Source organism: Suncus etruscus, chromosome 7 (genome assembly GCF_024139225.1).
Source record: "Suncus etruscus isolate mSunEtr1 chromosome 7, mSunEtr1.pri.cur, whole genome shotgun sequence".
Taxonomy (NCBI): Eukaryota; Metazoa; Chordata; class Mammalia; order Eulipotyphla; family Soricidae; genus Suncus; species Suncus etruscus.
In genome coordinates this window covers 6,479,805-6,504,962 of record NC_064854.1, presented here as the reverse complement: position 1 = coordinate 6,504,962, position 25,158 = coordinate 6,479,805, and the positions used below count along the sequence as shown (strand labels likewise).

Sequence of the window (25,158 nt, the reverse complement as noted above, 5' to 3'; positions counted from 1 at the left end):
ATTACCTGAGATAAGTCTAGCTGTACCTCTCTTTGTAAAATCACTGTTCGCTTGTAGTAATGTTTTCTAGCATTTGGTTTCAGGGCTGTAATATTCTTCAATAGTCAATATGTTTTTCATAGGCAGAAAAACTTGGGATTTTCTTCTTTCATTCTGACACTCTCAGTCTTTGGAGTTGAGCTCAGACTATCGGTGTTGAAGGTTTTGATGAACTATCAGTATTTATTACCATTTTATTATTTGAGGTGTTTTCTTTTTCAGGGATTCTTCTTGTGTATTTTGTCTTCAGTTTGACACCAATCTGGTTCTGTGTGTTTGGTTGTGTTTCTTCTCCAGCTCTTATTTATCTCTTCTTTTAAAAAATATTGAAACAATTGTGATTTACAAATTATTCATAATTGGACTTTAGGTATATAATGTTTTAGAACCAATTCCACCACACAGTATCAACCTCCCTCTACCAATGTTCCCAGAATCTATCCCATACCATCACCCCAGCCCCAGCCTGCCAGCATAACAGGCCTATTTTTAATTTTATTATTTGGAGTTTGGATCTGATGATTTCATTGATGTTGACTCTGGCTTGGTTATTTATTTCTGTGCTTTCTTAATACCAATAATGCATATGAGACCCTTTGACACTTGTCCCCTGCCATTCCATATTTATGTTTTTCCTCTTCAACTCAATTTCTTTTCTTCTCCTCACTAGACTCTGGGGCATAGAGTGTTCTCTACAACCCCCTATGTAAGTCATTGCATTTCTTCATGCAATTATCATAAATACTACACATAAGTGATACCATTCTGTATTTATCCTTTTTCTGGCATACTTCATTTAATATAATATCTTTGGGTTCCATCCATGTCACAGAAAATTGCATGACAGCATCATTCCTTTTAGCTATGTAGTATTCCTTTGTGTATATATACCACATCTTCACGATCTATTTGTCTTTTGGGCATCTAGGTTGGTTCCAACTCTTTTTTTTTTTGTTTGTTTTTTTTGGGGTCACACCTGATGACACTCAGGGGTTACTCCTAGCTATGCGCTCAGAAATTGCTCCTGGCTTGGGGGACCATATGGGATGCTGGGGGGGGGGGGAGGATTGAACTGTCCTAGGCTAGAGCTTGCAAGACAGATGCCTTACCTCTAGTGCTCTAGTGCTACCGCTCTGGCCCCTGATTCCAACTTTTAACTACTTGAGTGTAGTGCTTGTTTCTCTTTCCTGGGCTTTGTCTTAAGTTTGGCATAGTTGACAAATCTATCCAGGAATGGACTAATTTATTTGCTAGGTCAGTCTTGCTCTTGTTCTCTGTGTAAAATCATCCCATGCGCCCTATCTCCAACCCAGGTGAATGAGTCTAACACAGGATCATGCATAGAATAATCCAAACCAGGTTGAGGATGAAACACATATAGCCTGGCAATCTTCTGCCTCATATCTCTCCAAGTTGCCTGCCAGAACTGTTTTTATTGAGTCCAGAGACCACCCCCAGGTAGGGCAGTAAGAACAGTGTAAAGACAGATGATAGCTCAGGCTATCCTGAGCCAGTCCTACCCGGATTGACAAGTAAGACAATCTCTGTTTAGGGGTCAATCTAAGTTGTAAACAAACATACAAAGGAACCAGGGAGGATCTTGGTTTTAGGTAAAACAAGATGTAATGTAACACCTCTGACCTGTGCTGCATACATTTGGTTTCTTGTGACTTGCAGGTGAAATTGCTTTTCATTTTAGGGGACCTTTTAATGTTGCTTACAAAGAAATTTGATAGTGATTAATTGCTGACTGTTTGTTTATCTGTAATACTGTTCACCCTTCCTCCTACTGAATGACAATATGGTAGGGAGAGGATCTTAGTTGAAAGACCTATGCAAATTTTTGGCATTCTCCTCCATCATGCACAGATTCTGGGGTGGGAAGATCCACAGATACCTCCTGACTTTATGTAGTATGCAGGACTGAACCACCTGCTGTCCTGCCTATCTGACTCTTTTTCCTATTTACTGATTACTCCCTTTACTATATTCTTTACTTTCAGCTATTTTTAAGTTCATTTTGGTTTTTGTTTGTTAGTTTGTTTTAGGCCCATCCAGTGCCACTCCGGCGTTACTTCTATCTCTACACTCAGAAATCACTTCTAGCAGGCTCAGGGAACTGGAGATCTACCCTAGACTGTGACATGTAAGGCAAATGCCCTTCCCACTGTTCTGTCACTCTAATCCCATCATTCTGAGTTATTTCTCTCCCAGAAGTTTGTCACTTTGCTTGAGGATTTTCAAGTTTCTCTTCCTCAGTCAAAATTTGTAAATCTTGTTCTTCTTGGGTTTCTTTCTGGGTTTCACCGAGCACTGCCTTACCTCCTCCTCAGGAAAACAACCTTCTTTCACTCCCCTATACTTGTCTTGGGACTTTTCTTCTGCTCCATCATTTGCGACAAGTTATTGGGTTACCACTTTGAGTTAGTAACATGTGTTAAATTCTGCATGCAGATCGCCAGTGTCTCTCCCCTGGGCTTGCTGTGTAGACCTCTGCTCAGAAGGGGCTGTGGGCTCTACTCAGAAACTCTTTCCTGGGCATGTGGCCTCCGTGAGAATCCCAATGTGGTCAGGACCATGCCTCCCTCCTCTCTGCTGGGGTGGTCCCTGAGCTGTGGCCCAATGTGAACTGTGCCTTCTGGTCCTCACTATGGGAGCAGTTTTGAGGAGAGACATTTGGGGGCATCAGCTGGGGCTAGATCAGGCCAGACATGTTTAGGATGTGGGTGAGTGAGTGTAAACCCCAAATTTGTGTGTGTTGATTACTGGTGCTGGCCTGAGGCATGACTGGAACCAACCCTCCAGGACAGTGCTTATGCAGGGTTGGTGCCAGGACTCCAAGGGAGGTTCAGTGTCACTCCCTCAAGCTCCACTCAAACCCCAGTTCCCACACCTTGGCCCAGGCTGCATTGGTCATGCTGTGAGTGCCCCCAAAGTCCAGACCCAGGCTGCCTGCTAGTCCCAGCTCCTCGCTGCTGCCACTTCACCATCTGTCTTGCCACCTGTCTGACCTTGTGTCTGTCTGTCTGGCTGGCCATTGGTCATGTTGGATAAGTCAGGACTGTGGGGACCTCAGAACAATGGGTGACGTCTCTTCGTGAAGGTTCCAGAATAGCAATGATGTCTTTCCATGAGGACCCCAGAACAGTGGTGATGTTTCACCCTGACTGAGCTGCAGGTTAATCACTGCCTCTGGAAAATGCTTGAATGTGCTTTTTTTTTTTTTTTATTTTTTTTATTTTTTTTGGTTTTTGGGCCACACCCGGTAACGCTCAGGGGTTACTCCTGGCTATGTGCTCAGAAGTCGCTCCTGGCTTGGGGGACCATATGGGACGCCGGGGGATCGAACCTCGATCCGTCCAAGGCTAGCGCAGGCAAGGCAGGCACCTTACCTTTAGCGCCACCGCCCGACCCCCATGTGCTTTTATTTTTAATTATTTTTTTTTTAAATTTTATTGAGACCATTGTGAATTACAAGTCTTTCCCAGTTGTATTTCAGGTACATAGTGACAGAGATTTAGGGCCATTCCCACCACCAGTGTTGACCTCCCTCCGCCATAGTTCCCAGCATGCTTCCGCCACTCTTCCCAGCATGCATCCCATATCTCCACCCTTGTCCCCTGGACTGCTAGTGTAACAGGTCCATTTTATATATAGCTTGTTGTAGTTTGGGTCTCTTGATCTAATGTGCTTTTGTCCCTCAGTCTTCCAGGGGGACCCACTTACACTTGGGGTTTGGGATCAGGTGGGATGTTCCTTGATGTGTGGGCCTCATAAAGGACAGAACCTCAACTTCCTGTTAATGCTCTGATAGACACTTGTCCTGAACACCTGAATTACTTCTCTGAACACAGCATCTCCCCATTTCTTGCAAGAGCACTGGGTCAGAAGTTTGCTCCTGTCTGCATGCAGATCATGAGATAGGGGAGGAGAATGAAAGGAAAAAAGGGAAGAGAAGAGGGAGGGGGGAAGATGAATGGCAGGGAGGAGGAGAGAGGAGGAGTGGGAGAGAGGATGGTGATGGCAGGAGAGAGAGGGTTTGGACGAAGTAGGGGAGGAAGGGATGGGAGAAGATGAAGGAAGGATGAGAGGAGGACAGGGACTAGAGGGAAGAGAGGGTGGGAGGAGGAGGAAGCAGGGAGGAAGAGGAGGAAGGAATAAGGATGAAGGGGAGGACTACCAACCCCAGGATTCTTCTCAGCCCCCACCCTGACCCTATCAGCTCCGTATTCTAATTCCTGACTCCAGACCACACAGAGCTCCCCAGAGCTTCTTGATTTATAGATTGGGGCCTGGTTTTCCCAGCAGAACCAGGCGTCTGTCTGGCTGGTGCCCATTGACCACTGACAGAATACCAGGTTATCCTAAACAGACATGCCTTTGGGTGATGCCAGGAGAGAGAAAGGCCATGTTGAAATGTCTCACGGGCAGCAGAGGATGAGGATACCCCATAACCTTGTCTTAGTCTCTGGTGGATGGGGGCTGGTAGAGTAGCGAGAAGCTGAGAGTGGGTGGTTGAGAGCTGGGTGTACCCCACAATCTTTGGGATCTAGCCAGGTGTTGGAAGACAGACTTCTCTGTTCCAAAAATAGACCCTAATGAGCAGGGGTGTGTGTGTGACTGTGACCTCAGCTTCCTGCCCAAATGCTAATTGAAATCTTTGAATGGTTATCGATGCTTGGGCTTCAAGGTGGAAGGTGGTTATCTGGTCCATCTGTTTAGGAAAACAGCCACCCCTGAAGGCTGCAATCAAGTGTATGGAGCTCCAAGGGGGTGGGTATTCTTTCTTTATTTTTATTTAGTCACAGTGAAATTGAAAGTTTTTCATGACTGGGTTTCAGGAAGACAATGTTTCAACACTGATCGCTTCACCAGTGCCCACTTTTCTCCACAAATACCCGTCTACCATATTTGCCTCCCACTCACTCATTTGCTTCTATGAGAGGTTCTATATACAGTGAGATTATATGTATATTATATATAGATAAGAGTTATGGATGGAAGGATGAATGGATGACAAATTGAAGGATGGATGGACATATGGATGGTGTGTGTATGTATGTATGGACAGATATGGGGAAGGTGGATGTATATGTGGATGAGTGAGGGATGGTGGATGGATGGATGAATAAATGGATGGATGTGTGCATGGTGGATTTATAGATAGATGACTAAATGCAGGGGTCTCAAACTCGCGGTCTGCGGGCCGCAAATGGCCCTCCGTACAACATTTTGTGGCCCTGCCCTAGAGGAATCCTTTTTTGTTTTGTTTTGTTTTAATTGTTTGAGTCACACTCCCCAACGTTCAAGGCTTACTACTGACGTTGCACTCAAGGATCACCCCGACTTTGCCTCCTGCGGCCCCCAGGTAAATTGAGTTTGAGATCCCTGAATTAAATGGATGGTGATGAATGTATGGATGGTGCATGTATGAATGGTAGATGTATAGATGGATAAATGAATGGATAGATGAACAAATGGGGATGGTTGATGTACGAATGGTGGATGTGTGGTGGATATATGTATGGATGAAAGATAAAAGAATGGTTGATGTGTGGATGTATGGATAAATGAATGGATGATGAATGTATGAATGGTGGATGTCTGGATGGATTCTCTAGAAGAATGAGGTATTATCAAGTCTATAACGCTGGATAACTGGTAGCTACTTGGGTTCCTAGTGGTAGAGCCGGAGGGGCATGTCTCAGCTGTAAGTCTTAACGGCAGTGATGTGGGAGGTGGGGGTGGAAAAAGGATCCGTGCCAGTTCCCTGAGTCTAATGTCATCGCAGAGCTGCAGCCCCAGAAGGGGTGGGAAGCGCCTGTCCTCGGTGTCCTCAGGGCATGTCAGGGTTGTGTCGCTGGAGGGAGCTGCAGATCAGATCTGTGCAGGGCAGATCCCTCTGTGAATATAGGGCTGGTTCATCCCAGAGGTCTCTTGCTGGCGCCTTGGGGTGAGGAGGGGTGTTGGTTCTGGAGCAGACCAGAGAACTGCTCAGGCTGGTGAAGTCAGCTTTGGGGGTGCTGGAAGGTGGAGGGGACAGGACTCAGGACAGAGGTGCTGGTGTTTGGGGGTGCAGCACTAGGGACAGGATCCTGTTAGGGAACAGCTGCTCCATGCTCATGCTTCTGGCTCTGGGGTTTCTCCGGGTGCTTCCCCAGCCCTACACCCCACCCCACCACAGCTCCACCTGCCTCCGTCTTTCTAGCGGTGCTCCTCCCCCGTGCTCCTCCCCTATGCTCCGCCTGCCTTCTGTGCTCTTTTCCTTGGCCTCCTTCCTCCCTGCTCCTTCCCCTGCTCTTTATCCCCTCCACCTGACCCTTCTGGATCCTGCCTTTTATCCTTGCTTTCCTCATTTTTAAAGATTGAATCACCATGAGATGTTTTAGTCAGAGAAGGTTCCCTTCTCCTTCCTACCCTGGTTCCCTGGCTGCCCAACCTTGGGGATCGGGCCCCCTCCATGAACAAACAGCAGCTGAGATGCGGTAACTTTTGTACTGGTGGTTTTGTATTTTGGGGAGACCTGATGGGGTCCCCTTGGTAGTGTAGGCGGTGTCCCTACCATCAGGGCCAGCTGGCTGCGCAGCTCTGCTGCCCTCTGGTGTCCGTGGGCAGGAAGGCACTGAAAGAGCTTGGCACCTCTGAGAAGGGTACAGGAGATGGAGTGGGGGGCACAGTGGGTTGGATGAAGTCCTGGGCCAGAACATGGTTCCCTTCCTGCACTGCTGGGTTCTGGCACAGGGACTACCCCCCCTCATACATTGCTGACTGGGCCATAAGTGTGGGTGCAGCTCAGACACGGGGGATCAGTTCATGGCATATAGCCTCATTCCCTCGCCACTTTCTGGCTACGACTCTTGGCCCAAAGACTGGACATGCAGCCAGTGTGTCTGTTCCCTTGGTTGCCTAAACCAGTGAAGCACCCACTGGGCGGTGTGCCTACCTTCACCCAGTTCTCACAGGTCTACTTAGGCAGCAAGGATTGTTCCGGAAACTTCCACCAAGGCAGGTGTCCCAGTCTAGGTGCAGAGTAGAGAAACACCATCCCACTGTTGGGGTTGGTTCAGGCACTTGACACACGGCCCTGGGTGAGCTTCTATGGTCTTCCCTGTGCCCCGAGTCCTGCCATCTGGGGATCCCAGATACGGAGACAGGACATAGACCCTGGGAGCTGTGAGTACAGCTCCCTGTGGGTCAGACAAAGATGCTGGTGTCTGCCGGCATGCTGGGAGGCTGAGGGTGGGATGGTATCCTGAGGGCTGCTGTGGGCCATGGTGTTGGGCATGGTGTGGGTGTGGCACTGGGGCATGGGAGGTGGACATGGATGATTGTGTGATGCTGGGCCATGTGTGCTAAGACTTGTGTTGGGACATGGGTACTGATCATGGGTGCTGGGATATGTGTGTACCTCCCTGAGTCCACCCTGAGTCCATCTGTGTCAGTGTGTCTATCCTGAGCCTGTCTGTGTATGTCTGTGTGTCTCCCTCAGCCTGTTTGTGTGCTCATTTCCAGCTGTGCAAGTGTCCTGGCAGAGGCCAAGGCTCACATGCCAGCCATGGGGTGGGGCCACTGGAATGGCAGCTCTGGTGACTCTGGGAACTGAGGTGGCCCCTTTGCATACTCAGAGGAAGGCCCTCTTCCTGTTCCTGGAGGGCTCCAGGCAGCTCGGCCTTTTTTACAGGGCCCACAGCCATAGCGAGGAGCTCTGTGTTCGTGGGGCGTGTATTCTCACATCTGGACTGATGCTGTCATGTGACCCTTCTAACAAGGCTTTTCCTTGCTGTTCCCTGCAAGTTTGATGAGCACCATACCAGCCCCTCTCTCCCTGAACTCACTGCTTTATGCCCACAGAGCCCCGTGTACCCGTGCACTGTGGCCTGTATATATACAAGGGTGTGTCATGTGGGGCTGCCCCCTGTGACCACAGTGTGTCCTATGACAGCTGCTGGCCTGTTATTTCTGACCTCGAGCAGGTGGGGTGTGTCCTGCGCACTCCATCTGCCCGTCTTTCTTGGCACACACAAGATTGCAGAGGGAAAAGCTGGTGGCTTCCAGGTGGTGCCCAGGGGACCTTTGGCCAGGCCACAAAATCTGAGAGTTTGGGCTGTGTGATTCTGTGGGATGCTGCCAGGAATGCACTGTGACTGGAAGAGGTGAGAACCCCAGGGCTGGACAGCAGGACAGAGCCACAGGGGCCCCTCCCAGAAGAGCAGGGGATGCAGCTGGCACAGGAAACAGGGGTGTAGGGACCCAGGAGGATCAGGAGTCCCTGAGTGGTGACTCCAAGCACAGAGACTGGCCCCAGGTTCTCTGCGGGTCACTCAGGCATCCCATGCTTTCCTGTGCAGATGAGATGGCCGAGACGACGCCAACGCGCCCCGAATATCTGGTCTCTGGAACCCGCACGCCCCCCGTGAGGAGGAACAAGCTGGCCTCTCTGGGAAGGATCTTCAAACCTTGGAAGTGGAGGAAGAAGAAAAGTGAGAAGCTGAAGCAGACGACATCGGGTGAGCGCAGGGACAGGCAGGGACAGGAAGGATGGGACAGGTGGGGACAAGTATAGCTAGCCCAGAACTACAGGGGTGGGGACACACTCTGGCTGTCCTGTGACTATAGGGATAAATGTCCTCAAAGGCTCAATGGATTGCTGCTGGACCTTCTGTACCTGTTGGGCACTTAATGGAGGGCTTTGAGGTCCTGGACCAGCTGCATGTCCCCTCTGGCCAGCCTCTCCCCTGTGCTATCTCTGGCTCTTGGCCCCTGAGCACTCCCATAGCCCTCAGTCTCCCTGTACCCCACTTTCTCCACCCTAGTCATCCATTGTACCTACATGCCCCTGTGTTCCAAAATTTCCTGGAGCCCATGTTGTGGGTATCCCTACCCCATGGCCATGGCCTGCAGGGGTGATTGTCTGTGTCCGCAGCACTGGAGAAGATGAGCAGCAGGCAGGGGCGAGAGGAACTCATCAAGAAGGGGCTACTGGAGATGATGGAGCAGGGTAAGGAGGAGGGAACTGGGGATGATGGAGTGGGGTAAGGAGGGACCACTGGGAATGATGAAACAGGGCCAAAAGAGGCCACTGGGGTTGAGGGAGCAGGGCAAGGTGGGACTGCTGGAAATGACTGGGCAGGGCAACAATGGGTTGGGTTGCCTAAACCCAGGCCATGGAGGGACATGGATTTTGGGTCCTGGGTTCTGTGTGTGGCCCATGGGGGTGGACATGGGACTCGGGGTCCTGTTCTCTCCATGGGGCTTGACCCTACCAAAATCCCTGAGTTGGACCATGCCCAGTTCAGAAACTATGGATGCCCTGTCTTAGACCTACCTGGAGGGCTGAATGCCCTCTGGGAGACGGTGGTAGGGGCCGAATCTGGGGGAAGGTAGATCCTGGTTTTTAGGGGTTCCTGATTTGGGGATTATTTTCCATGGCTTTCTTCACTGTCCCCATTTCCTGCTGGCTGTCAGCCCCTCTCCCCATTCTGGGTTTCTGAGGCTCTGTGGGTCTGTCCCCCATTCCCAGCTGCTGAGGGCCCTAGCCCTCGTGGCTCTGCGTGCTGTCAGGATTATGGAGGGTGGGGGACTAACAGCAGTGTCTCCCCACAGAGACGGACCACAAGGCCTGCAGTGCTGACGGGGGACCCCCTACCCCTCAGCAGGAGCCATCAAGCCTCCCAGAAGCAGAGCCCGGGGAGTCTGTGCCCACAGGACCAGACCAAGCTGAGCCACATTGCCCCAGTGACACAGGTACTGGCCACAGTGGGGATAGCGAGTGGTGTGGCTGGGACAGGCTGGCCTGCATGCACCCCCCACCCTGCCCTGCTCACCCCAATCCTGGGTACTTCCTGCCAGGACTAGCTTCCATCCTGCTCTGCCTTGGGACTCAGTTTGGAGTGCTGGGGGGTCCTACTGGGTCTGTTCAGACCACAGCTGTGCAAGAGGACTTTTACCTAATGGAATATAGGGTCTGGTCTCAATGATAGATGGAGACCTGGGGAACCCCAGGGGGAGCAAAGGCTGGTGTGTGGGTGCTGAGTCCTATAAACTTCAATATCCTATGTGGGAGTCTCGGCCTTTGGAGGAGACTCAGGCGGTCCCAGATCTAGGATGTGTGGTCTCAGCCCTGGCATGGGCATCTCAGCCCTGAGATAGGGTTGTGGAGGTCTGAGCCCTGGGATGGGGTGGTCTTATCTAGGGACAGTGTATCTCAGACCTGGATGATGTTCTCAACCCTAGGATAGGGTTCTCAGCCTTGGGATTTGGTGTCTTTTTCCTGAAATGGGGGTTCTCTTCCCTGTGATTAGGGTCATTCCTGGGACAAGGGGTCTTATTCCTGAGTTGGGGGGTCTTACCCCGGGATGGGGTCTCAGCCCTGGATAGGGTTTCACTCCTGGTACAGGGTCTCAGCCCAGGGAAGGGGGTGTCTGTGATGGAGATAGGGGGTTCTCAGGCCTACTTGAAGGTCTAGACTCTGGGATGAGGGTCAGTCCTGGGACAGGGGTCTCATCTCTGAGATGGGAGTCTCTCCCTGGAATGGGGTGTCTCAGCCCTGGAATGGAAGTCTCAGTTGGGGAAGGAGGTTTCTCAGACCCAGATAAGGGTCTCATCCCTGGAATGAGGGTCAACCCTGGAACAGGGTGTCTCATCCTTGTGATAGGAGTGTCTCTCCTTAGGATCTCCTAGGATCTCCTAGGGTCTCCCTGGAACAGTAGATACTCGCCCTAGTATGGGGGTGGTCTCACTCTGGGTCCACATGGCTGTACATTTAGCATCCCCCCCCCACACACCAGCTTTGGTACTCCTGAAGCATTATGGGCACTGTGCTTCCCGGAGCACTGATGGATAAACTGAGGTAGGGAATGAGCTTGGGTCTCTGGGCTCACACAGGAAGTACAAAAGCATCCCTTGGCCTTCTCTGAGCTCTGTGATCTTTGCTTTGTCTGGGGGGTACAGACAGGGACCCCTCAGCAGCAGCAGCAGAGACCCAGGAGGAAGAAGCTGAGACTGACAGCGAGGAGCCTGCTGCCGACATTTCCTCTCCAGCCTTAGCTCGGCCTGACTCCCCGGACAGTGCTCCTAGAACCTTGGAGATGTCCAGCGACCAGCTTCCCAGCTCCTCATTGCAGCCCACCCCTCCTCCCAAGGCAGGTGCCAAAGCCATGAAGCTCATCTTGGGTAAGTCCCACTTTCCCACCATGCTCTGGGCATAATCACCCAGTGACCCCCCTCAGTCTAGGCAGACTCGGGGCCCAGTGACTCCGCACCCACCACAATATGGGCAGCTCGGAATCCCACCACTCTGGCCCCCAGTATCCCCCATAGCCTGGAAAGACCCAGAGTCCTACCGCGATGACCTACCCCAATGCCTCCCAAGTGATTTGAACCAACCCCAGTTCCCACCACTCTGACCCCCAGAGTCCCTGATGGTCAGGGCAGACCTGGGGTCCTTCCATGGAGACCCATGCCTTGTGCCTCTCGTCCAAGGGCTCAGGAAATGGCAGGATGCAAGACTCTGCTTGTAGGAAGACTGTGGAAATCCAAGTCTCCTTGAAGTTGAGGTCTCTCCCTCCCGTCTCTCACATCTGGGTACTCGGAGTCTGAGTAGGGAGGCATAGTGAGACCAGACTGAGCATAGGCCCATGAGTCACCCTTCTGGCCGCACTGGGGCCAAGTCTGGGGATGGGGGATTAGGGTGGGGTGGAAGTTGGGGGACACCATCTTCCTAAACCCCAGGTACAGCCTTATGTCACTGCAAAAAAGAGTCCCCCAGAATCTATACCTGTTCCCAGGTTGGGCAAGCTTCAGGCTGACCCACAACCAGGTCAACCTAGTTCTGTTTCCTGTTCTGGTTCTGGGGCCCTGTCTCCCCTGATGCCCACTCATGAGCTACAGGTTGGACCTGGAGATACAGTCAAGGAAGGGGTGCTCAGGGGACCCAAGCGTGTATTTTGTCCACTGTGATGAAGGGGAACAGTTAGTCCCAGGCCTACACTGCTCCCTCTGCTCTGCTATCCCCAGTGGGATGCTTGTCCTCCGCTCATGGACCAGTGTTCCCCCCACCCCACCTTCAATTTCTTTGGGTCTATCCTTGGTTCCAGCTTCCATGGCCCCTCCCCCAGTAAATCCATGACCAGTGAAGGAATTTATTTGGATGTTTTGTTCTGTTCTCTGGCCTGGAATCTGTGTTGATGGCACCTTTAGTTGAGGGGCTGAAGTGGTAGCACAGTGGTAGGGCGTTTGCCTTGCAGCAGCTGACTGAGGACAGATGCAGGTTCGATCCCTGGCACCCCATAAGGTCCCCCGAGCCAGGAATGATTTCTGAGCGCAGAGCCAGGAGTAACCCCTGAGCACCACTGGAAGTGTCCCCCCAAAATGAAACAAACAATCAAAAAAACCCCACAGCTTTAGTTGAAAATGAGAGAGGACATGGACTTACATGTACAGTCACTAGGTCGGCAGAAGGGAGCCAGGCTTCTGTCTGGTCTTTTTTTGTTTGGTTTTTGGGCCACACCTGGCGGTGCTCAGGGGTTCCTCCTGGCTGTCTGCTCAGAAATAGCTCCTGGCAGGCACGGGGGGACCATATGGGACACAGGGATTCGAACCAACCACCTTTGGTCCTGGATCGGCTGCTTGCAAGGCAAATGCCGCTGTGCTATCTCTCCGGGCCCCTGTCTGGTCTTTTTTCCCCTGTGGCCTTCCTGTCCTGGTCCTTCCTGTCCTGACCCAGAGCCCAGAGAACCAGCTCCACGCAGTACCAGTGGGTCTGCATGCTGTTTGTTTTGCTTTTGGGGGATGGGGGGCACAATGTCCTCTGTGATATGGTCCCTGGTACTATGCCAGACTTGGCAACCCTGTGTCCTGGGCCCCAAAGAGACATGACTCTAGGAAGTTCTATCTAAAAGATGAGAGAGGTGTTCTTTCCATCTGTGGGGTGTCCTGGTACTGTGTCCTCAGCATCAAGTGGGCCTGGGAATTGGGGTTCCCTGGGGAGTCCTGCTCATCTCCCATTCTTGTGTGTCCCTCACCCCAGGCCAAGCTGTGCCCTTCCACAGCCCCAGTGGGAAGAACACAGACCCTGCTCTGCGGGCTCAGCTGTCCACACCATCGGGGTCCCCGCACCTCCCCACTGTGCACTGCCCACTGCCCCCCAGCCGCGTGATCGAGGAGCTGCACCGGGCGCTGGCCACCAAGCATTGCCAGGGCAGGTGAGACTGAGGCCCTCCCTTGGGGGATTGGGGAGCAAGTTTGGGGTGAAGGGATATGGGGGCAGGTGTAGGGGTGTTGGTGCACGGGTAGTTGGGGTGTTTGGGATTGTAGGAATGTGCGTTAATGAGTTGAGGGGTATGGGAGTGGGGTACGGAGTGGGCTGTCTGTGAGGAATGTGTGTTCGTGGGTGTAAGGGATGCAAGGGTGAGGATAGTGTGTGGGAGGATGTGAGGGAGGGATATAGGCCTGCATGTTCATGGGTGTGCAGGGTATGGGCACAGGGGTGTGAGTTTGGGGCTTTATGGGGTGTGTATACAGGTGTGTGTGTGGAGTGTGGGGGTGTGTAAGGGTGCATATGAGGGTATATGGAGTGTATCTGAGGGGTATATGGGCTCTGGGGTGTATATGAGGTGAATGGGAGGTGATGAAAGGTGTATAGGGCGTGTTGGGTTTATGGGTCCATCTATATAAGGGGTACTTGTGTATGTGAAGGATGTATGAGTGATTATGGTGTGATTTTGTGTGTTGGGTGTATGAGGGCTATATAAATATGTTTAGGGTGTGTGGGCAATTATGGGTTTGTTTTTGTGGGTGGGTATATTGGGGTATCTCGAGTATGTTTAGGGTGGATGAGTATTTATGGTTGTGTGTTTGTGGGATTGCTTGTGCACACTGCGGGGTGGAATGGTCTGTGCTCTGTGGGTTCTGGGCTTGGAGCTCATCCAGGAAGGGTGGGGCATTTAGGATCTGGGGAGCTGTCCCATCACTGCTGTGTATCCCAAGGGTCCAGGGAGGGCCTCATGGGAGGCCCTGATTGCTCCAGCCCATCCTGTTTCCTCATAGAGGTTCATGTGATCCTGTCAAGGAGTTTCTTTATCTTGAACCAAGAAGAAGTAGACTGGGTGGGGTTTGGGGGACAGGTCTAGACTTGGGGCTACTGGTGTCGGGAGGCGGTGGTGTCTGATGCCAGCACCACAGTGGGCTCCCGGCAACTTTGGGAGGTCAAACTTGTGCCCGGCAGGGGACAGCGTATCACCCAAACTGTCCGTGTCCAGTTTCCAAGGACGGGAAAACAAAGGGTCCCCGAAGAAGCGGGCGGATGCGCGCTTGTCCCGGATGCCGAGCTTGGAGCAGGGCAAGGACAGAGAGCAGAGCTGGAGCCCCGACGGGGCAGCCGAGAGCAAACAGGAGTCGGAGGAAAACAAGGAGAACCTGCTGGGGAGGCCCGAGCTTCGGGATGAGGACCTGCTGCTCTACCAGGACCCCGAGGTGCTCGACGACTCCATCATCTCTGGTGAGCAGCCTCGGGAGCTGGAAAATGCAGAGTGGGGTCTGGAATGCAACAGCGAGGGTCCAGATGGGGCCTAAATGCACCAGCCAGGGGCCCAGATATACAACCATGAGGAGGAGGCATGGCAGAGCCCCAGAAAACCAACAGTGTCTGCTTTGCTGTGTCGCGTTGTTTCTGCTCCCACACAGCCATGCCAGGGCAGATGCCACCAGATTATAGAAAGGACAAGGCCCCCTGGTAGGGCCTGTGGGCACCTCACACCTTCATGGCCCCCTATGGTTCTCAAGTCTCCAATGTGAGTGAAAATCTTCTTTGCCCCCATGTTCACACAAACACCCCAACACAACACCTGGTTATAGCAAGTGGACAACCATACTGGGGCAGTGCAGGGCCAAGGCACCATTTGATTTCCTCTGGAGAAATGGGGGCTTCAACTGGGAGGAAGGGAACCACGAGCTTCTCATGGTGACACTCCCTGAGAAGGTCTGAGGAACCCCACTTCCCCAAGTCTCCCTAGAAGACGGTTCCGAAGGGGCTTGGGTGAGGATATGATCTAGTGCTCTTTGGCCCTTTAGTGTAGGACCCGGCTTGAGCTGCCTTTCTGCCCAGTGGTGCCATGCCCTGGCTCGTCCCGGGCTTGTCCCTGTCCTTCATGAGCTATTCAAAAGCAGCTTCACTGTTTATTGTCTATCAAGTGTGTACGAGGGGGTCAGGGTCAAGGTCTCTGAAGATAGTGGGTCTACATTGAACTTCTTGCCAATGTGGAAGCTGCCTTTCTACCTCTGGGCAACAGAGGGCAGCAGAGGTGGCAGTGGAGAGTTCACACAGCACAAGGACAGACAGCACAGAACAGACCCCAATGGATTTCATCTGAAGAAAGCCACCCGCTCCGCTCGTCCCAAACACACAGGCCCTTTCCCGACATGACACTGACCATGCTAGCTGAGGCATGTGATGTGCTCCAGTTGCATGCAGGAGGGTGAGTTGAAAGGCCCCTTGAGGGTGTTACCAGCTCTGATGGAGCATCCTTATGGGGGAGCAATCAAAGGCCCAATTCCAGGCCTGAAGCGGAACCAGAAATGTTCTGAGTCACAGTTCCCTGCAAGGACACAGGTGGCACCGCTGAGATGCAGGATGCTCCCTGGTGCTCTTGAGATGCGGGATGCTCCCGGATGCTCCTGAGATGCAGAGCCAGAGTCCACAGGGGTCTTGGGTTTGTCAGAGGCCAAGCAGGCAGGATGCTGACAAGATACTTCAATATCACAAAATACTTCTCTCTCTCTCTCTCTCTCTCTCTCTCTCTCTCTCTCTCTTTCTCTCTCTCTCTCTCTCTTTTTATTTTAAGAAAGAAGCTAGGGGCCTTATGACAAACCCTTAGGCTGGGAGAGGGAGAAAGAAGGAGAGAGAGCTGGGTTTGGGACCAGGTTAAGGTCAGATTGAGGGTCATGAAAAAGGAACAAGTATCTATACAAAGGAAAGGATAAACAGCCCCCCAAAGATACCGCTGAAGGTCTGATGAATCAGGAAGAAAAGCTGTAGCCAGGAGTAGAAACATTTTGGTCAGATTGTGGCTCCAATTGCTTCTTCAAACCCCACTAACTCTCCACACCAACTCTCTACGCCCAGTCTCACTTGGGGAGGGGGCTTTGATAGCCCCAATGATAGTTGGTTAAGCTCCTTTTTAAAAGGGTGGACCCTTTTATGTGTGGTGCTCGGGTAAAACAGATTACTGTATTGTCTATATTTATTTATAATGTGTGTATTTGGGGCCAGCATGATAGTGCAGGTAGGGCATTTGCCTTGCACGTGGCTGACCCAGGACAGACCCGGGTTCGATTCCCGAAACCCCATATGGTTCTCCAAATAAGGAGCGATTTCTTTTTGTTTTAAGTATTTTTATTTATTTAAACATCTTGATTACAAACATGATTGTGATTAGGTTTCAGTCATGTAAAGAACACCTCCCATTTCCAGTGCAACATTCCACCACCAATGTTCCAAATCTCCCTCCATCCCACCCCCCCACCTGTACTCTAGACAGATTTTCCAGTTCCCTCATTCATTCTTTTTTTTAAAATATATTTTTTAAGTAACATGATCATATTTGGGTTACAATCATAACCAGAACACCCCCCTTCACCAGTGCAACATAACCCCCTCCCCCCTTCCCATCCCCTGCCTGTATTCAAGACAGGCATTCTACTACAGTTATTTGTTTTTAAGTTCAGTAAGTTGTATTTTTTTTTTATAAGGAGTGATTTCTGAGCACATAGTCAGGAGTAACCCCAGAGCATCACCAGGTGTGGCCCCCAAACCAATATATAATGTATTTGTTTACATGTATTTATAATAAATTTAATGTATTATCCTACATTAATAGGAAAAGATCGCCCTTTTCCTTTTGTATTTAAAAAGTTTTTATGAGGGGCCAGAGTGGTGCCACGGAGCAGTAAGGTGTCTGCCTTGCCGGCGCTAGCCTAGGATGGACCTTGGTTCCATCCCCAGTTGTCCCATATGGTCCCCCAAGCCAGGAGCGGTTTTTGAGCGCATAGCCAGGAGTAACCCCTTAACATCACTGGGTATGGCCTCCCAACACCCCCCAAAAGTTGTTATGAGGGAAATGGGGAAAGAAAAAAAAGGAAATGAAAAGTTTTGAGGATAGGTATGTCAGGTCCCAAGGGCTGCAACTTACTGATGTCTTCATCTGTGCAGAACAGTTAGAAATCTTCTGGCTCTCCATAGCCAGGGGGCTTCAGATGATGAAATCATCAGTTAAGCATAGGGTAACCAGGGACTAACAGATTTTAGGATCCCTGTCAAAGTTACTTCAGGCTGATCATACATAAATTGCAGTTTTATTTATTATTTTTTTTTCATTCCAGAAGGTTTTTCATCCAGTTGTCAAGGAAACAGTAAAGGATAAGGAAGCCTTGTTTAGTAATTACAGAGCATAACTAGATTACTTACCTATAATTAGATTCCTATCTCTAAATTGAATGTGGGCATGGCAACTATCTGTTTTAAACATAAAGTGCCATATTTTTAAATATTTAAATTTTAAATATAAAGTACCATATATATTTTTAGTTTTTTCGGCCATACCCGGTGACGCTCAGGGATTACTCCTGGCTACGTGCTCAGAAATCACTCCTGGCTTAGCAGACCATATGGGATGCCGGAGGATCAAACAGTGGTCCATCCTAGGCAAGTGCACACAGGCAAATGCCTTATGCTTGCACCACCGCTTCAGCCTCTGAAGTACCATATTTTTCATACCATAAGATGCATCCTCACACAAAAGATGGGGGAAAATATCTGTGTGTCTTATGGAATGAATGCTTATTTGATCACTGCTGCAAATTTTTATTTATATTAACAAAAAAGTATTTTTAAATTTTTTTATTTTCTGATGTAAAGAAAAAAGTTAGGTGAATGTGTTTAACCAGCTGTGAACCAGCGTATTTTATAATCAATCTATCTCTATCTATCTATCTATCTATCTATCTATCTATCTATCTATCTATCTACCTACCTACCTACCTATCATCCATCCATCCATCCATCCATCCATCCATCCATCCATCCATCCATCCATCCATCCATCCACCCACCCACCCACCCACCCACCCACCCACCCACCCACCCACCCACCCACCTACCTACCTACCTACCTATCTATCTATCTATCTATCTATCTATCTATCTATCTATCTATCTATCTATCTATCTATCTATCATCTACTTTGGCCTTGTAGGCTGGTTGTTCCCAGCTGCTGTCTCCTGACGTCTCTTGTTTTCCTTGTCTAAAAACTGTGGGTCTTATGGTCATATGTGTCTTATAGAGTAAAAATATGTAACTATTTAAAACAAACTATTTACAACAAAGGAGGATATTAAAATTTTACAAAAATAAACTCTAGGGGCTGGAGAGATAGCATAGTGATAGAGCATTTGCCTTGTAAGTGGCCGACCCAGGACCAATGGTGGTTCAAATCCCGACTTCCATATGGTCTCCTGTTCTGCCAGGAGCGATATCTGAGCAGAGAGCCAGGAATAACCCCTGAGTGCCCCCAGGTGTGGCCCAAACACCAAAAAAAAAAAAACACCCAAAAACCCAAAAGACAAATAAACAGAAAAAAAACCCCTCTAAACCTATAACTACATTGAAATATAAACTTTGTTGCTAGGGGCTAGGGAAGGGATGGAGAGACCTTTTGAGCTACTTTCTGCTGATATGGGCATTGTATGTTTGTCAGAGTTTTTCTTTTTTATCACTAATTAATATAGGTAACAACTAACAGATCTTATTTCTTCAACGATAAGAAAAATAAAATAAATGACTATATATTTTAAGTGATGAAAAGCTAAAACCCTTTCTGATTTTTAAATTTGATGGCACAGTGAAATATATAGCTTCTCTTCTGAACTGTCTTCTGTAGAAATGTAAGAGTATCCTCTTCTGATGATCAAGTTTCCTGAGGCCCAGTCCTTGTCAATTTTCACCAAATAGGTGACTTTACTGTCATTTGGGCTCGCTGGTTTTCCTGGAAGTGTTTTTCTGGTAGCTGTATATGGTTTTTATTGAATCAGACTTACAACAATTAGAGTGAACAATTATATAAATAGAAAGTTAATTGGAGGCATTTCTCATTTTTTATTTTTAATGAGTTTTTTGTGTCCTATGTACTCCTTCAACAATTGCCTGTTCTTGTGTATTGTATGGAATTCCTGTTATATGCTTTATCTGTCCTCATTACAAAAAGCTTGGAAAGTTTTGCTGGTGTTTGCTGATCCATTATCCATTTTTATTGTATTAGGAATGCCCATAATTAAAAAGCATTGCAATAGAAAGGAACAGGCTGCTTTAGCTCTTTCTGATGACATAGGGACTGTCCATATAAAATGAGAATACATGTGAGTAATCACAGGAAGATATGGTTTGTTCGGGAAGAAATTAACATGAGTCACATCCATTTGCCATAATTCATTTATCTTCAGACTCCAAAGATTAGCTTTTGCCACATGGGGTTTGCAGTGCAGAAGAGCACAGACTGAACAACTCTGAATAATATGTCTGTCTGGTCTTAGTGGGATGCTAAATTGTACATGAAGGCAATGGACATTATGTTCTTCCATTGGTGATGTAAAGATTGGCATTGCCAACTGGTCAGCTAATTCATTTCCTAAAGTCATTGGACAAGGGAGGCCAGAATGAGAACTTATATAGGCTTGATGAAAATAGGTTCTGAGCATCTTTGTAACATGGCCTGCTGTTGTGACAAATATTGTATCACAGGGTTGTGAGCATTTATAGAAGCAGTGACAATTCCCGGAAAGAGGCCAACAATGTATGCTGAGTCACTCGCAATATTACAAGGGCCTAACACATGCCATAGTAGATGGATTAAGGTGGCAAGTTCTATTTGTGCTGAGTTGTCATTGGTGCACACTGTTGTGATCAGGGATGGGCCAATGATTTTATTTTTCCCTGATTATGAGCCATCAATATAAAACACAGGTACATCTGAAATAGGAGAAGTGCAAATGATGGAAGAAATTATGAAAGGTGTCCTTTTGAAAAAGTCCCAATATTTTCCCGCTGGATAGTGTGAAGAAAGTTCTCCATTGCAAAAAAAAATTCTTTGCAGAATTTCACTGACTGGTAGTATTGATTCAATTTATTTTTTACGTATTGACAGGACTATGATATCAGGTTCATATGCTAATAAACTGTGAGCTCACAGCCTCTCTTTGATTATTAAATTAGCTCTTTTTTCTAAGAATGGTATGATTGTGCGATCTTGTTTGCTATGTAGGTATTTCCATTCTAGTGGTCCTGATAATTGAACAATGGCAGTTGTTGGTGATTGTGGTGTTGCAAAAAAATAATTGCTATACCTTCTTGCCAGTGGTAAATTGAGTAAGATAGAACTTCTGGAGGTGGGCCATTAAAAGTCCAATTCCTTCTGTGCCTCTGGTGTCAGTTGTCTTGGGATTTTCAGGGCAAATTCTACTACAGTTAGGAACAGATTACTAAGTTCTAAGTTACAAATCCTATGTGAGGGACAGACTTCATTAATATTTCCTTGCATTTTTTGAAAGTCATTGAGTGTTTTAATTTCTTTTTGGTAGGCTTCAGAGAGATAGCACAGTGGTAGGACATGCCTTGTAGGCAGCTGATCCAGGGCAGATGATGGTTTAAATCCCGATATCCCATATGGTCCCCCGTGCCTACCAGGGGTAATTTCTGAGCACAGAGCCAGGAGTAACCCCTGAGCACTGCCAGGTGTGACCCAAAGATAAATAAATAAAGTCAGTTTTTTTTTTTAAAAATGATCCTTTTGGTAAATAGAAATTTTCTGAGGTTGTAATGTAGTGTGTTTGAGAACTTAACCCAGATATTCATATGTTGGTATCATCTGGATTTTTTTTTGTTGTTGTTGCTACTTGTAAATCCAGTGGCTGCCAAATTTTTCATAATGTCCTCATATGGGCTTTGAAGTTTGCTCTCACTTGAACAGGCTATTTTTTTTTTCACTGTTTAAGGAATTTTTATTAAAGCAAGAATTTTATAATCCAAATTACGTTTCCTTGCTCAGAATTCAAGTTCGTTTATAACAAAATTGACATTCTGAGCTATTCCACAGTAAAGAATTACAAAATTAAAGAAAGGAATGCTTTAAATTTTTGTACTTTGCTGAAAATTATTTTTCCCAGGGTCTATAAAACATTAATTTGTTTTTATATTTTACTATTTTTTTGTGGGTTTTTTTGTTGTTTTTAAATCAGAAGTAATCTAGGCCTGGCGTTTGCAAGGCCTGGCATTTGCTCGGTACATAAGGTTCAAAGTTTCCTTTCCTTTTTTTTGTTTATTTTCTATTTTGCAATGTTTTTTTCATAATATTTAAGTTTTTCGATGTTTAGATATTTTTCTTCGGTGAAGCACGAGTTTCTGTTTGTGGTCCCTGATCAATTTAGACAGTTGGAACACCAGTGGCACTGTTCACTGCTTTCTGGGCAGCCTCTTTCGCTTGGTGGGCTTGTAGTACAGCTACAGCTTCATCAACTTTAGAACGGAGAGATTCCGGAGACTCAAGCATATGAAGAAGTTCTGAATTGTCAATCTCCAATAACATGCCAGTGATTTTACCAGCAAGAGTAGGGTGCATGGTCTGAATGAGAGGAAAGAGCCTTTCACCCAACATTTGCTTTTGCTCTTGAGGAGGGGCAGATGCCAACATGGAAGCAGTCAAAGGCTCCTGACCTTGTACATGGACAGCAGGCTGCTGCATGGTGACCTGCGGCTGCGCGTTGAGATGCTGCTGAGGGTTGCGCACACCTGCGGCATACTTATACTGAGGGACAGTGCGAACAGCAGGAGTAGCAGCGGCGGCTGCGGCAGCAGGACGTGGGCCCATGGTCTGTGTTGATGTGTTAGCAACACGTTGCGTGGACATGACTCGCGGAACCTGGGAAGAAGCTGGTCTCATCGTACTAAATGGTGGTCTAGGAGCGGCTGGGCGGATAGCACCGGGCATGTTCTGGAATGGATGAGGTCTGGCACCCTGAGCAGTCCAGCGTGGACTTGGTCTTAGTTGAGCAATTTGGCTAGGAGGATAGTACGCAGCTCGGTTCTGGGTCTGTGGGATAGCTGCCATGAAGTAACCTGAAGGAGGAGCTGGCTGGTACGGGTTGATGATGGGGTTGGGCACTGCTCGCACACTTGCCATTCTCTGCATATACTGGTTAGTAAGGTGGGCCTGGCGCTCTTCTTTGCGCTGAGCTAAAGCTACATACAATGGCTTGGTGGCCACAATCCTACCATTCATTTCTGTGACTGCTTTAGTGGCTTCTTCTGGGGATGAGAAACATACAAAACCAAACCCTTTGCTGCGACCACCCTCCATCATCACCTTTGCACTAGTGATTGTACCAAATGGAGAAAACTCTTTCCGAAGACGTTCATCATCAATGCCATCATCAAGATTTTTCACATAAAGGTTAACACCCTGGTATCTGGTGATCCGATCTTGCTTCCTCTGTTCAAATTTGCGCTTAAGTTCTGTCTGGCGCTCCACTTTTTTCTGAGCCCGACCAACATAAATCTGTTTGCCATTGAGCTCCTTTCCATTCATCTCATCCACAGCCTTCTGAGCATCTTCATGCCTTTCGAAGCTTACAAATCCAAAACCTTTGGATTTTCCGTTTTCATCCGTCATTACTTTCACACTTAAGGCAGGTCCAAACTTGCCAAAGAGTTCCTTAAGGCCCTCATCATCCATGTCTTCTCCAAAATTCTTGATGTAAACATTGGTGAATTCTTTTGCCCTTGCTCCAAGTTCTGCTTCTCGTTCCTTCCGAGACTTAAATCGTCCAACAAATATTTGCGATCATTCAGCAGCATCCCATTCGTTTTCTCAATAGCTCCTTCTGCTGCTTCCTGTGTCTCGAAATGTACAAATCCATAACCCTTGGAGCCATTCTCATCACAAACCACCTACAGAATATAGAACCATTTTTTCATCACATTACTTGCCAGTGACTCAACTGTTCCAGAACCACAGCAGCGCCCCCCAATCTGGATTATTTGGGAAATAAAAGATTCCCAATACAAAGACAGTACAGCAGTCATCCTAAGACACTTAAATTTCAAGCCGATAAAATAACGCCAAACCATTTTCCTGCCCCATTTGCGCTTACCTTCCATGAAAGGATGTTGCCGAAAGCAGAAAACGTGTCATACCGTGCTTTGTTATCCATGGATTTATCCAAATTTTTAATGGATATGTTGCCCACTCCACTTTTGCGAAGGGACGGATCCCGCTGCGACCACATGATGCGGACAGGCTTGCCCTTAATAACATCGAGATTCATGGTGTCCAAAGCACGCTCCGCGTCGGCCGGCTGCTGGAAGTTGGCGTAGGCGTAGCCGAGCGAGCGAGCGAGCGAGCGGCGGGTGATCATGTCCCGGCACACGCGGATGGACAGGATGGGCCCGGCCGGGCTGAACTTCTCGTACAGCATGGCCTCCGTCACGTCGGGGTGCAGGTCGCCCACGTAGAGCGAGGCCATCGGGTAGCTGGGCGCGCTGGGGTTCATCGCGCAGGCCGCGACCTTGCGTGCTGCGGGGCGGGCGAGGGCTCGGTCGGTCGGTCGGTCGGACGACGCGGCCGGCGGCTGCTGCTGCTGCTGCTGCTGCTGCTGCTGCTGCTGCTGCTCAACGGACGCCGGCGGGCCGGGTCGGGCCGGGCTGGGCGGGCGGGCGGGCGGCTGGCTGCTGGGCCGGGCAGGCCTCGGCGCGGGCTCCGGGCTTCTGCGCTCGTTCGGTCTCGGCGGGCTTCACCGGGCGGTTTGTAGAAAAAGAGGAAAAAAAAAAATAGGAGAAAATTTAAAATTAAAAAAAAAAAAAAAAAAGAATTAAAAAGTCTCCGGCCGGGAGGAGACGCGGATTTTTTCTCTGTAAAAAGGTTTTTTGTTGGTTTTTTTTTTTTTTTTTTTTTTTTTTAGGGTTTTTTCCAAGCTTTTGAGATTTTTTTTGGGTTTTTTTTTTTAATAAGAAATGTGTGTTCCGGGCCCGGAGCACACACTCCGCACTCTCCGCACTAACCGCCGGGGAGAAGGGGCTGAACAGGCTATTAAAGTTTTGTTCATGTAGTGTATAGCATAAGCATGAGGAAATCCTATATGGGATGTATGTAAAACTAAATTAACAAAATACTGACACATAGTTCAGTATGACACATAGATTCAGTCATTCCCTGAGGTAAAAGTCCACTGAAATCTTCACTTACTTGCCTCATAATTTAAAGAAAGAATGAAGAATGCGAGGCTGGAGCAGCGGTACCAGGACGGACCTGGGTTCAATTCCCAGCATCCCATATGGTCCCCTGAGCCAGGAGCGATTTCTGAGCACATATTCAGGAGTAACCCCTGAACATCATTGAGTGTGGTCCAAAAACAAACAAACAAAAAGAATGAAAAATGCAAATTGTTTATGGCCGTCTGAGTGAATGGGGAAATTTTAAAAACAGTCTTTAATGTCAGTCACTCCCAGATGCAAATTTCTTGGGATCATTACAGGAGAAGGAAGACCAGGTGAAGGGCTCCCGTTGGGATCATTGTAGCATTAACATACAAGTCAATCAACAGTCGCCATTTGTCTGATATTTTTTTCATTAGTACAAAGATAGGAGAATTCCATTCTGAAAATGACATTTCTCTATGACCCAATTTTAACTATTTCTCTACTAAACTTATAAGTGCCCTTAGCTTCACTTCATGAAGGGGCCACTGGGGAGTCCAAATTACAAGGTTATATTTCTACTGAGTGCAGAATGGTGGTGGGCACCGTGCCTTAGTGATCCCCAATTAGAAAATGCAAGTCGTCTGGATTCTGAGCTAGAGAAGTGGTAAGCAGGTTTATAGGAGGAGGATTTATGAAATCAGCATGCCAGTGATCATGTAAATCCCATCCCCACAGATTCAGAATACAGAATGCTTCTGGTACTGTCATCAGTACCCATCAGGATCTTGACCCAACCTGTGGCCCCATGACAAGTGCTGCAGCACAGTGGCACCATGCTGAGGTTCCCATAAGGGCCATATGGGCACCAGGTGGACTCTTT

At 48.5% G+C, this 25,158-nt stretch overlaps 1 protein-coding gene and 1 pseudogene across 2 annotated transcripts in view; one reads left to right on the top strand and one right to left on the bottom strand.

The window, feature by feature from the left end:
- PHACTR3 (phosphatase and actin regulator 3) overlaps positions 1–25,158 on the top strand; it is a 112,571-nt gene that overhangs the window by 71,688 nt on the left and 15,725 nt on the right. For both annotated transcript variants that reach the window (XM_049776345.1, XM_049776344.1), the window contains exons 2-7: positions 8,388–8,546; positions 8,963–9,037; positions 9,643–9,783; positions 10,990–11,211; positions 13,067–13,241; positions 14,298–14,536. In XM_049776345.1, the coding sequence (XP_049632302.1) occupies positions 8,388–8,546; positions 8,963–9,037; positions 9,643–9,783; positions 10,990–11,211; positions 13,067–13,241; positions 14,298–14,536 (1,011 nt within the window). The remainder of the gene's footprint in view (positions 1–8,387; positions 8,547–8,962; positions 9,038–9,642; positions 9,784–10,989; positions 11,212–13,066; positions 13,242–14,297; positions 14,537–25,158) is intronic.
- Positions 21,059–23,663, bottom strand: LOC126013305 (polyadenylate-binding protein 1-like; annotated as a pseudogene).